This window comes from Cucurbita moschata, unplaced genomic scaffold (genome assembly GCF_002738365.1).
Source record: "Cucurbita moschata cultivar Rifu unplaced genomic scaffold, Cmos_1.0 Cmo_Scf00076, whole genome shotgun sequence".
Taxonomy (NCBI): domain Eukaryota; kingdom Viridiplantae; phylum Streptophyta; class Magnoliopsida; order Cucurbitales; family Cucurbitaceae; genus Cucurbita; species Cucurbita moschata.
Window position 1 is genome coordinate 16,732 of NW_019268592.1, and position 14,340 is coordinate 31,071.

The 14,340-nt window shown below is 36.4% G+C and overlaps 2 protein-coding genes across 2 annotated transcripts; both read right to left on the reverse strand.

Moving 5' to 3' along the window:
* Positions 1–243: 243 nt before the first annotated feature.
* Positions 244–1,968, reverse strand: LOC111438524 (exopolygalacturonase-like). Its single transcript, XM_023076437.1, has 4 exons — positions 1,822–1,968; positions 1,439–1,738; positions 638–1,156; positions 244–540 (listed from the first exon to the last, which is right to left on the reverse strand). Exons 1-4 carry the CDS (start codon positions 1,966–1,968, stop codon positions 295–297), a joined length of 1,212 nt encoding a protein of 403 aa, XP_022932205.1. The 3' UTR covers positions 244–294.
* Positions 1,969–11,068: 9,100 nt separating this feature from the next.
* LOC111438502 (exopolygalacturonase-like) lies at positions 11,069–12,763 on the reverse strand. The gene is made up of 4 exons (XM_023076415.1): positions 12,617–12,763; positions 12,235–12,533; positions 11,428–11,947; positions 11,069–11,330 (listed from the first exon to the last, which is right to left on the reverse strand). The coding sequence occupies exons 1-4, from the start codon at positions 12,761–12,763 to the stop codon at positions 11,085–11,087; spliced, it is 1,212 nt and encodes a 403-aa protein (XP_022932183.1). The 3' UTR covers positions 11,069–11,084.
* Between the last annotated feature and the right edge of the window lie 1,577 nt (positions 12,764–14,340).

Genomic DNA, 14,340 nt, shown 5'->3' on the forward strand with positions numbered 1-14,340 from the left:
TTTTGTTGAAGTAACTGGTTTTTTGAATAATAGTCCTTACCGTTATATTGTCTTATTCAGAATTCAAATCTAAAACGAAAAAACAAAGAGCAAAACCATTTTATTTTATAACGTCGAGGTACTAAAAACGTTACATTGTTCACGACACAAGACTTCCTTCAAACATTTGACCATCATATATATTTCGAAAAGTAAACAAAAGAAACTCAAAAGACAGAGAAATTAAAATTGATAGAGCTGTCTTCTTTTAATTAAGGTTATCGGTTAGTTTGAAGTACTATGGCAATCAACAATTCATGGGACAACATAAGGAGATGAACAGATTTTAGGGTTCTGTTTTCCTGAAATGATGGGTCTCACATTCGTGCATTGAGATGTAATAGGACCTTTTATTCCATTGTAAGTGAGGTCAATATCACCGACTTTTACTTCGTCACATGGTAAGTGACGGCTGCAAATAAGTTTGATTGCCATTGGAGTTGCACAACTTCCTCTAATGTTCTTAAAGCTCACTTTACTAATCTTAATTTTCGAAGGAATCTGAAAATCAAAATGAGACAACAAATTTCTGTAAGTGGTTTATTTGTGAAAGTTATAGTGACAAAATCAATCAAAGCTTTGAGAATGCGATCAATACCTTCCGATTGCACTGATTCCACGGACAATACTCTTGGTCTATTAGAATAGGGTTGCTAACATTGACCATTATAATGTCCAAAAACTGCATATTGGTGGCGGTGCCGCTAGCAGCAGAAGCTGGCCACGTTTTGATCCTAACACCATTAGTGGTGTTAATTATCGTGCAGTTATTTACGATGACACCTTCAACGGGTTCTTCGTTAGTGTATCTTCCAAGACTTCCGATGCTTATGCCATGTCCTGGCCCACATGTCACGTTGGTGATGTTAATTTGTTTGCTTCCATCTCCAAGAGAAATGCAATCATCTCCTGTTGCAATTTTGGACATGGTGATTGCGATCCTATTTGATCGACCGATGTGTATTCCATCAGTGTTGGGACTGTTTTCTGGTGCAGTTATATTGATATTATGGAATGTGAGGTTGTTGCAGCCGAGGACGTTGATATGGAAGTTCTTGCTATCAAGTGACGTTATTCTCTTCACGATTGAATTGGTGATGAAGTTGAACCTCAAACTCTAAACATTTTGTATAATCAAATAATATTTTGTGAGCATCAGTAAGGAAGCCAAAAAAATTTAACAGAACCCAATAAAATCGAAAACTCATAAAGAATTTCACTCCTTTACATGCTTTTTTCTTTTTTTTCTTTTTTTTCTTTTTTGTTAGAATGGTTAAAGATAATCCTCTAGAAAATGAAGAATGTTTACCAAATTAAAAATGTTAGAAGATTAGAGAAGATGCCTAAAAACAACAAGATTCCCGAGATTGAGAAGGAAAGCTGAAGGAATATTGCTTACAAAGGGGAGTTGGGCACAATTTATGCGTTTATGGCAATCATTCTTTTTCCAAGCTGCCTTTCCTTGGCCATCAAAAACTCCTTCACCTGATAATGTCAATCTATCAATACGTTCAAAAGTAATCCAATTATTTCCCTGAAGACTTTTTGGTGCCTGCAATGTTCCTCCAAGTTGAAAGTCAATTGGGCTATTACAAGGTCCTTTAAATATCCCTTCCTTTACTTTAAATATCCCTCCCGGAATAACAATCGCACTAGAACGATTGGACGTGCATGCATCCTTCCATGCATTTGCTAAAGCCTACATGTCACAAGTAACAAAAATTAGCAAACAATTGATCAACTCAACTCGTGATAATATTGTTGTTCATACTGTATATTTACCTTCGTGATGTCAGTACCAGGCACTATGGTACCATATATTTTCAAAGGAAAAACAACATCGGCACTAGATTGAGCATCGACGGTAAAATCTAACAATAATAGCATCAAAACTGTAGCAATCAAGAAACTCGATTGGATCGTACTCATGATGCCCTTGCTTTCTTTTCTATTTTTATGTATATTGCTTGAAAACTAGTGAGAGACAATGATATTTCATTTTAGATTTGGAACCTTTATGTATTTAATAATGCCAATTGAAGAATAGAAATCAAGTTGGATGGAACTAACCGAAGTTATGGTTCCATCTCCCTCTCTTAATCCAAACGTAATTGATAACTAAATGTTGTTTATTGTTTCGCTAAGTTGTTCGTCAATGGTTGTGTTGCAATATCTCTCTCACTCGCCTACGAACAGTTGAATCTAAAAGAAACTAGGCATTGGTCATACCAAACGAAGTACTTTTTATAGAAGGAAACAAGCTTTAGGCCACGAACTAATGGTAGCCTTGAGATACATACATACATGCATACATACATACATAGATACATACATACATACATACATACATACATACATACATACATACATACATACATACATATATATACGTGATGGTGTTAATATAACGCATGTGGAAGCAATTTGAATCTTAGGCACTTTTAGAACATCAATTATTGTAAATAACTAGCATGTTCATAAGTATTAAAACTTAATGAGTTTAAATACTAATCTCTTGTAGTTCAAACTCCTTTTGCCTCACGAACCGGTTTTGAACCACCACTAGTGTCTTCTCCACTATCCTCCGGCCTTAGAACGGGATTGTGGAATCCGGTGTGTGACTAAACTTGGGAGGGATTTTGTATATGTGAAGAGAGTGTTTGTGAGAGGTTTTTCTCAAGGTTTTTCACCAAGATAAAGAAGACCTTCCATGTATCATGATCACTCTATTTAAAGAGTAATATTTGCATGTTCATGCAAATTTGAGATCACCAAATTTTGATACTTAAAATTCCACTCAAATGTTTGGGATTATGTGGCAAGCATGCATGTTTGAGTTAACCAAATTTTGACACTCAAAATTCCACTCAAACTTGTGGGGTTTATTTGGCAAGCATGTAAGTTTGGTTAAACCAAATTTTGACACCTCAAAATTCCACTAGCATGGATTTTTCCATTAGATGAAAGTCAACATTTTGACTTTCTTCATATTAATTCAACAATTAATTTGAATAATGAATTTCAAAATTAAAGTAACATTAAATGATTAATTAAACTATTTAATTAATATTTAATATTAATTCAAATGCCAATCCCAATCAATTCCGACACATAATTGATTAAGATATTTAAATCTTATTTAAATATCTCAGATTCTCTCTTTTTGTTTAATTCGTAAATAAAACAAAATTGTGGTTAAATATATCGTATATATATGTAACGCATATTCCCTAATTTGAATTCGAACACTTCGAACTCACTCGTCACACTGTTCTATGGTTTAGTCCGATATGAGCTAGCAGAGGGACTTAATGAACCTATAGATCATTGGCTCCAACGATCCAAGATTAACCAGTTAAACTCATTAACCTGGTTAACCAACATTCGTTAACTACTAGGACACTCCACTATAGCCTAGTAGTTGCACTCCCCTCACTATAGATATATTTCTGTCCATCTGATATAACCATGATTAGTAAGTCGATCCTTCACAGGTTGTTCGTAACTAGAGCTGGGTCAATTTGCCGTTTTACCCTTGAAGTTACTTCTTGTTCCTTATGTCTCACTTATCCTCTAATGAACAATTGGTTTGTGGTCCAACCAGTAAACCGAATCCCTCTCAGGCCAATGAGAGGGTGGGGCCCCTTGTTCAAGACCTGGAGTCAGTGCTTAAGGGAACTACCTTTCTTCTATCCCTAAAAGTGGCTAGGAGTGAATTCCGTCTTGCACCCCACGTCCCCAGCCATTCACCCAGTCTTACCCCTGAAATGGGAGGCCTGTTGAGTCGGCGAACGAGAGCCACTCTCACCCATGCAAATCTAAGGATAATTCCAAATAAACAGGAGTTCATGGTTAGCTCAGGATTAAAACCGAGTTACCTAGGTTATCGAGTGAAAAGAAAATCAGTCTCAACAGTAAACGACATTATAAAGTGAGAGTGGTTTTCTTCATGGTCCGATCTTATGCAATACTCATTGCATAGGACGCCCCCACTCACATGTCTCCACATGTACAATTTAGTGATCACATTGTTTATATCATATACAAAAGTGGGCCGCATCCATAGTGTCCCCAGAATAAGGTACTCAGCCTTATCCTTATACTATAGATCATTTTGACTATATACTTGAACTTGATCCACTCTTATGTCTCTACATATAGTTCAAGTAATCATACTATAGCCAGAGTGTTCTTAGTTTATTGGATTTAGATTAATGATCGTAAAGTTCACTTTATTCGATAACAATTTTTACTGAATAAACATCAATAATAACTTTATTGAGAATAGAATATATCTTTGTTTACAAACTATGAGTTTTAGGACATAAAACCCAACAAACTCCCACTTGGACTAAAACTCTAGTGGGGTTTTATAACGTTGAGTAGAGAGAAATACAATAAACTAGGCCATCACATACTCATGCCTTTTCTCCCACTTGCCCTAGATTACATAACTCGTAGTCCTAGACTCACAAGGTGCCCTTCAAACACTTTAGCCGTGAGGGGCTTTGTAAATGGATCAGCAATGTTGTGCTCTGAAGCTATCTGTGTGACGATCACATCTCCTCGTTGCACAATCTCCCTTATGAGACGATATTTGCGCTCCATATGTTTTCCTCGCTTATGGCTTCTTGGTTCTTTTGAATTTGCAACTGCTCCACTGTTATCACAATAAAGAGTGACGGGAAGATGCATATTTGGAACGACTTCCAAATCTGTTAAGAACTTCCTAAGCCATACAGATTCTTTCGCTGCTTCACAAGCAACAACATACTCAGCCTCCATGGTGGAATCAGCAATGCAACCTTGCTTTATGCTTCTCCACATTATTGCTCCTCCGTTCAGAGTGAAGACAGATCCTGATGTCGATTTCCTCGAATCTACATCGGTCTGAAAATCTGAGTCAGTGTACCCTGTAAGGATCAGATCCTTAACACCGTACATTAGCATATAGTCCCTTGTTCTCCTAAGATATTTGAGGATATTCTTAACGGCAGTCCAATGAGCACGTCCCGGATTGGACTGATATCTGCTGACAATTCCCACAGCATAGCATATGTCGGGTCGGATACATAGCATGGCATACATCAGTCTACCGACCGCTGATGCATAGGGAATGTGTTTCATATTCTCAACTTCTTGAGGTGTCTTAGGACTTGGTTCCTTCGACAAATGAACTCCATGCCTGAAAGGTAATAATCCTTTCTTGGAGTCCTGCATCTTAATCGAATCAACATTTTGTCGATGTACGATGCTTGAGACAATGCTAGTGTTTTGTTCTTGCGATTCCGAAGAATTTGGATTCCAAGAACAAACTGAGCCTCTCCCAAATCTTTCATTTGGAATTGTGTCGCCAGCCAATGCTTAATGTCAGTCAGAATTCCCACATCATTTCCAATGAGTAGGATATCGTCAACGTACAACACCAGGAAAGCTACTGTAGAGTTGACTATCCTTTTATAAACACAAGGTTCGTCAACGTTCTGTTTAAAGCCATAAGATTTGATCGCAGTATCAAACTTTATATTCCAGGATCGAGATGCTTGCTTCAACCCATAAATGGATCTTTTAAGCTTGCAAACCCTTTGCTCGTGATCCTGTTCAATGAAGCCCTCTGGTTTTGCCATATAGATACTCTCTTCAGGATTGCCGTTTAGAAAAGCTGTCTTAACATTCATTTGCCAAATTTCATAATCATAAAATGTGGCAATAGACAAGAATATTCTAATTGATTTAAGCATAGCAACAGGAGAGAAGGTTTTTTCATAGTCCACCCCCTCTATTTGGGTATAACCCTTTGCTACTAGTCGTGCTTTAAAGGTCTGTACCTTACCGGTTTGGTCTCGTTTCCTCTTATAGATCCATTTGCAACCAATAGGTTTTACCCCATCTAGTTGATCTACAAGTTCCCAGACTGAATTGAAGTACATTGACTTCATTTCCAGATTCATGGCTTATATCCACTAATCTCGATCTTCATCATTCATTGCCTGTTTATAGGTCAATGGATCCTCAACGCCATCATCAGGTATGATGACTTGAGTTTCTGCCAAACCCAAGTAACGATCGGGTTGAGTTATAACCCTCCCACTACGTCGAGGCATTCTCAACTCTTGAGAAGGATGTGATTGACCAGAAGTGTCAGCTCCGTCAACAACTCTGGTTGAAGGACCAGCTTGATCAACAACTCTTGTTGTTTTATCAGTAGCTTCTTTAGAATTCTCACTTAATACTAGTTTGCTAAGAGGTTGATGATTTCTTACGTGGTCTTCCTCTAAGAATGTAGCGTTCGTTGATACAAACACTCTATTTTCTTGAAGATCATAAAACAAACCACCTTTCGTCTCTTTGGGGTATCCTACGAATAGACAGAGTTTTGAACGACGTTCTAGTTTCTAGGGATTTATCAAAAACACATGTGCTGGACATCCCTAAATTCTTAAGTGACGTAAACTACCTTTACGCCCTTTCCATAACTCATAAGGTATTTCTGAAACACTCTTAGTAGGAACCATGTTCAAAATGTATGTAGCCGTCTCCACTGCATATCCCCAAAACGGATCGGGTAATTGAGCGAAACTCATCATAGACCGAACCATGTCTAATAAAGTTCTATTTCTCCTTTCTAATACACACCATTTTGTTGAAGCATACCAAGGGCTGAGAGTTGAGACTTTATTCCATGTTCTATCATATAGTCCTGAAATCTTAAGTCCGTCCATGTACTCTCCTCCTCGATCTGATCGAAGTGTTTTAATAGTTTTACCTAATAGATTCTCAACCTCAGTCTTATACTCTCTGAATTTTTCAAGAGCTTCGGACTTGTGATGCATTAGGTAAAGATAGCCATACCTTGAATAATCATCAATCAAACTGATGAAATATTCATACCCTCCTCGTGCTTTGACATTCATTGGACCACATAGATCTGTATGCACGAGTTCTAAGGTTTCTTTGGCTCTATAACCTTTTTCGGAAAATGATCGTTTAGTCATTTTACCCACAAGACAAGACTCACATGGAGGTAAAGAATTGTCTTCTAACTTATTTAGAAGTCCTCTTTTAACCAATCTCTCAATCCTATTGAGATTAATGTGGCCTAGTCTTAAGTGCCAAAGATAGGTATTAGGAGAAATCTTTTGTCGTTTATTTTGAGTTTCACCTGTTTTAAACATCTCAGTATTTAAAATAGCTTTTGTTTTGCTCGGTTTTAACATATATAAGTTGTTTTCTAGTTTTGCAGAACAAATATGAATACCTCTTTTGCAAATGAACACTTCATTGATTTCAAAAGATACTTTATACAACTATTCTAATAAACAAGAGATGGATATTAGATTTCTTTTCATTCCAGGAACAAAAAGTACATTATCTAATATAATGAATCTATCTCCAAAAAACAACTTTAAATTTCCTACTGATCTTGCTGAGACAACCTCTCCTGTTCCAACCCTGAGTGTTATCTCGCCGTCCGCAAGCATTCTCCAGGAGCTAGTTTCCTGGTAAAAAGAACAAATATGATTAGTCGCCCCTGAATCTAGTATCCAAGTTGAGTTGTCATACTCTACTAAACATATTTCTACAACGAGTAAATCATATTTACCTTGTTGTGTCTTTTCGGCTTTCTTCTCTGCAAGGTATTTTGGGCAGTTTCTTTTCCAGTGCCCGTTTTCGTTGCAATGGAAACATTTTCCTTTATCTGCTTTTTGAACCTTGTTCTTGCGGTTAGTAGGAATCTTATTTTTCCCTTTTTCCTTCTTCTTCATCAAAACACTTTTAGAAGTTGAAGGTCCAGAGTTATTTTTGGAGGACGATCCTCGTAGTAATTTCTTGGAGATAGCAACATTTGCTTCTCCTATTTGTCCCTTGTTCGTTAAGAGGGACTGATAAGTCTGTAGCTCATTGAGAAGAGCAGTCAAGTTATATTCTATTTTGTTCATTACCACATTGGTGCAGAACTAAAAGAAGCTCTTCGGAAGAGACATCATGATAAAACTGACTTGACTCTTCTCATCAATGACCGCTTCATTTTCTTCTGCCACATTGAAATGGACCATCATGTCTAGGACATGTTCTCTAACTGAGGTTCCTTCTTTCATACGACAGTTGTAAATGTATTTTATGGCTTCATGTCTAAGGGAGAAGGACGGTTGTCCAAACATCCCTTTTAGAGATTCCATAATCTCTTTAACAGTACCCATAACATCGTGTTTCTTAGCCAAAACATCAGTTATGCTGGCTAGAATGTACACTCGAGCTTTGTCATTTGCCTTTATCCATCTGTCATATGCATCCCGAACTGTTCGGTTTGCATTTGAGTTGGGGTTTTGAGGACACTCCTCAGTTAAAAAAAACTTTAAATCATCAATGATCAGTATTGTGTTTAGGTTTGATTTCCAAGTTGTGTAGTTGTCGCCGTTTAATTTCTCAGAAGCGAGTAATTGTACTATTGAGTTCGTCATGCTGTGATATAAAGAAAATTCTATTAGTGATTTGACTTAATCCTGTTTAATCCAATCAGTTTTAGCAAATGTAATAATGTACCTAAATCATTATTAATTTGCAACGATACTTTAGTGAGTTAGAGCAACTGCTACCGAGGGGCAGTCAATCACTCATTCACTAAACCAAGACATTCTTGACTTAAACACTAATTCCAGAATAACTCTTGTTCCTATAGTGTTTTAGTTATCGCTATTTTGGTCAAGAATATACTAACTCTTAGTAATTCTTCGCAAGTGTGACCCACCAATTTCAGACCTCAGAGATCGGTCCCAACAACGCTATCGAATGAAAAAGCTAAAGTTGGGAATGGACCTAAGAAATCCTATCCATTTCTGGAGTTTGCGTTGTTCCGACTCCCATGTTACGACCCTCCGAATGGGTAGTTGCTCTAGGGCAACATGCAGGCGGAACATGGGAATCTCACGGTGCAACCTAGTGGTGGAGACCATAGGACGTGTTGACTTCCTTCTCCCACTTACTATAAATACTTTCTCAATTCACCTTGTTATTGACTCATGCAAATACCTTCTGAATGGAGGACTCTCCCAGGGTGACACGAGGCCGAGCATGAATCTCACTGTGTGAATTTTACAGAGTGCGTGAAGAGAAAACGATGTATCTTATACACCTTTTTCCTCCCACTAAGTATTTTAGATGGTTGGGTATACTCATTACTTAAGTATATTCCGGCTAATTAAATATAACTTAAGTCTAGGTGATTTTTCTAAATCTTAAATCACTTAAGCATGCTCATAAAACTGGGCTAACTAAGCTCAAGTACTGGTCCGATCTCCAGGTAGTAGGTGTTCCGTAAACCGTCAACTTAAGTACCTTCAGCCTTAGACAAGATCGTGCCAGGTGAGCTTTCTCGTAACCACAATTTTATAAGACATCAACCTATTTTAACTACTAAAATTGATCGTGCTCGGTTCTTAACCCTTAGTGAGCATGCACTTATCTTTATTATAGATTTTAACGTCTACCTCATTTTATGACGTTGAAAATAACCTATAACATGCATCTAACATGCTTTATATAACAATTTATATAATCATCCATTCCATGCAATAATATAACAATTTATATCTATCACTCATGGAACCCTAAGACATGCATATTATACATTATAACACTTATAACATACTTGGAATGCATGAAGCAGGCTTAGCCTATGGTGGGATTTTAAATCTATATGACATACTTTATGCATATACATTTTCTATTTAATTAAAACATACATTCATAATGCATAATTAATTAAACACACTAAAGTGGGTTGGTTTTGGCATTTTAAAGCAAGCAATTAACTAAATTATTACATTAATAATTAAAAATAACTTGAGCCGCTCCCGAGGATCACGAACTCGGCGAACCAACCCTTAAAAACGTTGAATCGGTCCCCAACGACAGAAAAAACACCCGAACCGCTTCTTCCATCTTCTTCGGTTCAGCTTGCTATCTTTTCCATTTTCAATCAATTACAACCTAAAATGGACTCTAATGACTCCATAAAAATTACAGACCTTTCTTCATTCATTAAAGCCCATACACCTTAGGCTTATTACAATAATTGTATCAAATGGAAGCATAAAAAAAATGCCAAAACCAAAACCATCCACTTTAGCAACCACAAATTTCATTCATGAAATGGTACCCATCATGATCAAATTAATGTAAATAAAGTGCCTAAAACTTGCTCTGATACCAATTGATGGTGTTAATATAACACATGCGGAAGCAATTTGGATCTTAGGCACTTTTAGAACATCAATTATTGTAAATAACTAGCATGTTCATAAGTATTAAAACTTAATGAGTTTAAATACTAACCTCTTGTAGTTCAAACTCCTTTTGCCTCACGAACCGGTTTCGAACCACCACTAGTGTCTTCTCCACTATCCTCCAGCCTTAGAACCGGATTTTGGAATCCAGTGAGTGACTAAACTTGGGAGGGATTTTGTATATGTGAAGAGAGTGTTTGTGAGAGGTTTTTCTCAAGGTTTTTCACTAAGATAAAGAAGACCTTCCATGTATCATGATCACTCTATTTAAAGAGTCATGTTTGCATGTTCATGCAAATTTGAGATCACCAAATTTTGACACTTAAAATTCCACTCAAATGTTTGGGATTATGTGGCAAGCATGCATGTTTGAGTTAACAAAATTTTGACACTCAAAATTCCACTCAAACTTGTGGGGTTTATTTGGCAAGCATGTAAGTTTGTTTTGTTTTTTTTTTATTTTTTTTTTGTTAAAGTAACTGGTTTTTTGAATAATAGTCCTTACCGTTATATTGTCTTATTCAGAATTCAAATCTAAAACGAAAAAACCAAGAGCAAAACCATTTTATTTTATAACATCGAGGTACTAAAAACGTTACATTGTTCAGGACACAAGACTTCCTTCAAACATTTGACCATCATATATATTTCGAAAAGTAAACAAAAGAAACTCAAAAGACAGAGAAATTAAAATGGATAGAGCTGTCTCCTTTTAATTAAGGTTATCGGTTAGTTTGAAGTACTATGGCAATCAACAATTCATGGGACAACATAAGGAGATGAACAGATTTTAGGGTTCTGTTTTCCTGAAATGATGGGTCTCACATTCGTGCATTGAGATGTAATAGGACCTTTTATTCCATTGTAAGTGAGGTCAATGTCACCGACTTTTACTTCGTCACATGGTAAGTGACGGCTGCAAATAAGTTTGATTGCCACTGGAGTTGCACAACTTCCTCTAATGTTCTTAAAGCTCACTTTACTAATCTTAATTTTCGAAGGAATCTGAAAATCAAAATGAGACAACAAATTTCTGTAAGTGGTTTATTTGTGAAAGTTATAGTGACAAAATCAATCAAAGCTTTGAGAATGCGATCAATACCTTCCGATTGCATTGATTCCACGGACAATACTCTTGGTCTATTAGAATAGGGTTGCTAACATTGACCATTATAATGTCCAAAAACTGCATATTGGTGGCGGTGCCGCTAGCAGCAAAAGCTGGCCACGTTTTGATCCTGACACCATTAGTGGTGTTAATTATCGTGCAGTTATTTACGATGACACCTTCAACGGGTTCTTCGTTAGTGTATCTTCCAAGACTTCCGATGCTTATGCCATGTCCTGGCCCACATGTCACGTTGGTGATGTTAATTTGTTTGCTTCCATCTCCAAGAGAAATGCAATCATCTCCTGTTGCAATTTTGGACATTGTGATTGCGATCCTATTTGATCGACCGATGTGTATTCCATCAGTGTTGGGACTGTTTTCTAGTGCAGTTATACTGATATTATGGAATGTGAGGTTGTTGCAGCCGAGGACGTTGATATGGAAGTTCTTACTATCAAGTGACGTTATTCTCTTCACGATTGAATTGGTGATGAAGTTGAACCTCAAACTACTAAACATTTTGTATAATCAAATAATATTTTGTGAGCATCAGTAAGGAGGCCAAAAAAATTTAACAGAACCCAATAAAATCGAAAACTCATAAAGAATTTCACTCCTTTACATGCTTTTTTCTTTTTTTTATTTTATTTTTATTTTTTTTGTTAGAATGGTTAAAGATAATCCTCTAGGAAATGAAGAACCTTTACCAAATTAAAAATGTTAGAAGATTAGAGAAGATGCCTAAAAACAACAAGATTCCCGAGATTGAGAAGGAAAGCTGAAGGATTATTGCTTACAATGGGGAGTTGGGCACAATTTATGCGTTTATGGCAATCATTCTTTTTCCAAGCTGCCTTTCCTTGGCCATCAAAAACTCCTTCACCTGATAATGTCAATCTATCAATACGTTCAAAAGTAATCCAATTATTTCCCAGAAGACTTTTTGGTGCCTGCAATGTTCCTCCAAGTTGAAAGCCAATTGGGCTATTACAAGGTCCTTTAAATATCCCTTCCTTTACATTAAATATCCCTCCCGGAATAACAATCGCACTAGAACGATTGGACGTGCATGCATCCTTCCATGCATTTGCTAAAGCCTACATGTCACAAGTAACAAAAATTAGCAAACAATTAATCAACTCAACTCGTGATAATATTGTTGTTCATACTGTATATTTACCTTAGTGATGTCAGTACCAGGCACTATGTTACCATATCTTTTCAAAGGAAAAACAACATCGGCACTAGATTGAGCATCGACGGTAAAATCTAACAATAATAGCATCAAAATTGTAGCAATCCAGAAACTCAATTGGATCGTACTCATGATGCCCTTGCTTTCTTTTCTATTTTTATGTATATTGCTTGAAAACTAGTGAGAGACAATGATATTTCATTTTAGATTTGGAACCTTTATGTATTTAATAATGCCAATTGAAGAATAGAAATCAAGTTGGATGGACCTAACCGAAGTTATGGTTCCATCTCCCTCTCTTAATCCAAACGTAATTGATAACTAAATGTTGTTTATTGTTTCGCTAAGTTGTTCATCAATGGTTGTGTTGCACTATCTCTATCACTCGCCTACGAACAGTTGAATCTCAAAGAAACTAGGCATTGGTCATACCAAACGAAGTACTTTTTATAGAAGGAAACAAGCTTTACGGCCACGAACTAATGGTAGCCTTGTACAAACGGTAGCCTATATATACGTACGTGTGTGTGTGTATATTATGGATAATTTATTTGAGAGAAAAAATTAACGGTGGAATTGGGAGTTTGTATTTGTATTTCTCTGCTTCGCCACAGAGAAACCTGGATTTACCATAATTTCTAAGTCTTTTTTATCGGCAAGGGATGTGGGTGTTTTGTTGAAACTCATCCAAGCCCGACCAAATTACTATTTTAGCCCTCATTAATTACCCACAACTACTATTCTTTTGTCTAACCTTTATTTGTTTTTAAATGACGCTAACATAATGAAATGAAAATGAAAAAATATATATATTTATAATCGTGTAAAACTTAAAATTCAAATTAGATATCTGATGGCGTATAGATTCGGAGCACGAACTTGTTGGTTGGTGGTGTCCATAAATTCAATTTAACATTGGTACAGGGCACGGCGAGGCAGTCCCCCACACACTCTAGTCAAGATTGTTAAGTATACATACCTAGCTCAGCCATTAGAGTGAAAGTCCATTCAGGGGTATTTTGGTAATTTGCTACTTTTTGAATATTTTATTATTATTTTCTTTGAAAACTCTATAATTTTTCTAAATATTCTTCATCCTTGTTGGTCGTTTTTTCCTTCTGGACCATCTTGAAATTCTTTCAAGGTAAGGAATTAAAAAAATGATCTTTTTGCCCTTTTCACTTGCTTTTCCTTTCCAATCCTTTTTCCATAGATCTCAACTCCTTAACATTACTTGTTAAGGTATAGGAATGACTTGCTTGAGATCCTTTAATTTCTCTCCTTTCCATCCTTTGAGTCTTACATGGGTGACTTATTCTTGTTGGTTCTAATTCCCTTCATTTTTTGGGTGTTACAGATTTACTCCAACTTAGGTCAACCAAGCAAGTAGTTTTACGATTGACTTGGTTGCATGACTTGTTTGTTATAAGAATAACGAATGCTTATGACCCCCTGCATGTGTCATGTTGTATGATTGTTTGACGTGTGTTATGTTATGTTTATGTTTTAATATAAGTTATGTCATGTTATTGAACTATGTTGTGATATTGATGTTGTAGCTTCGATAGAAAAAGTAGTGGTATTTTTATGAAAAAGATAGGTCCACAATTAGGCTACTCACTGATTATAAACCTATGGTCATTCCCTAAATTAGCCGATGTGGATTGATGTGGACTTTCATCTAACACCTCCCCTCAAGCAAAGTATGC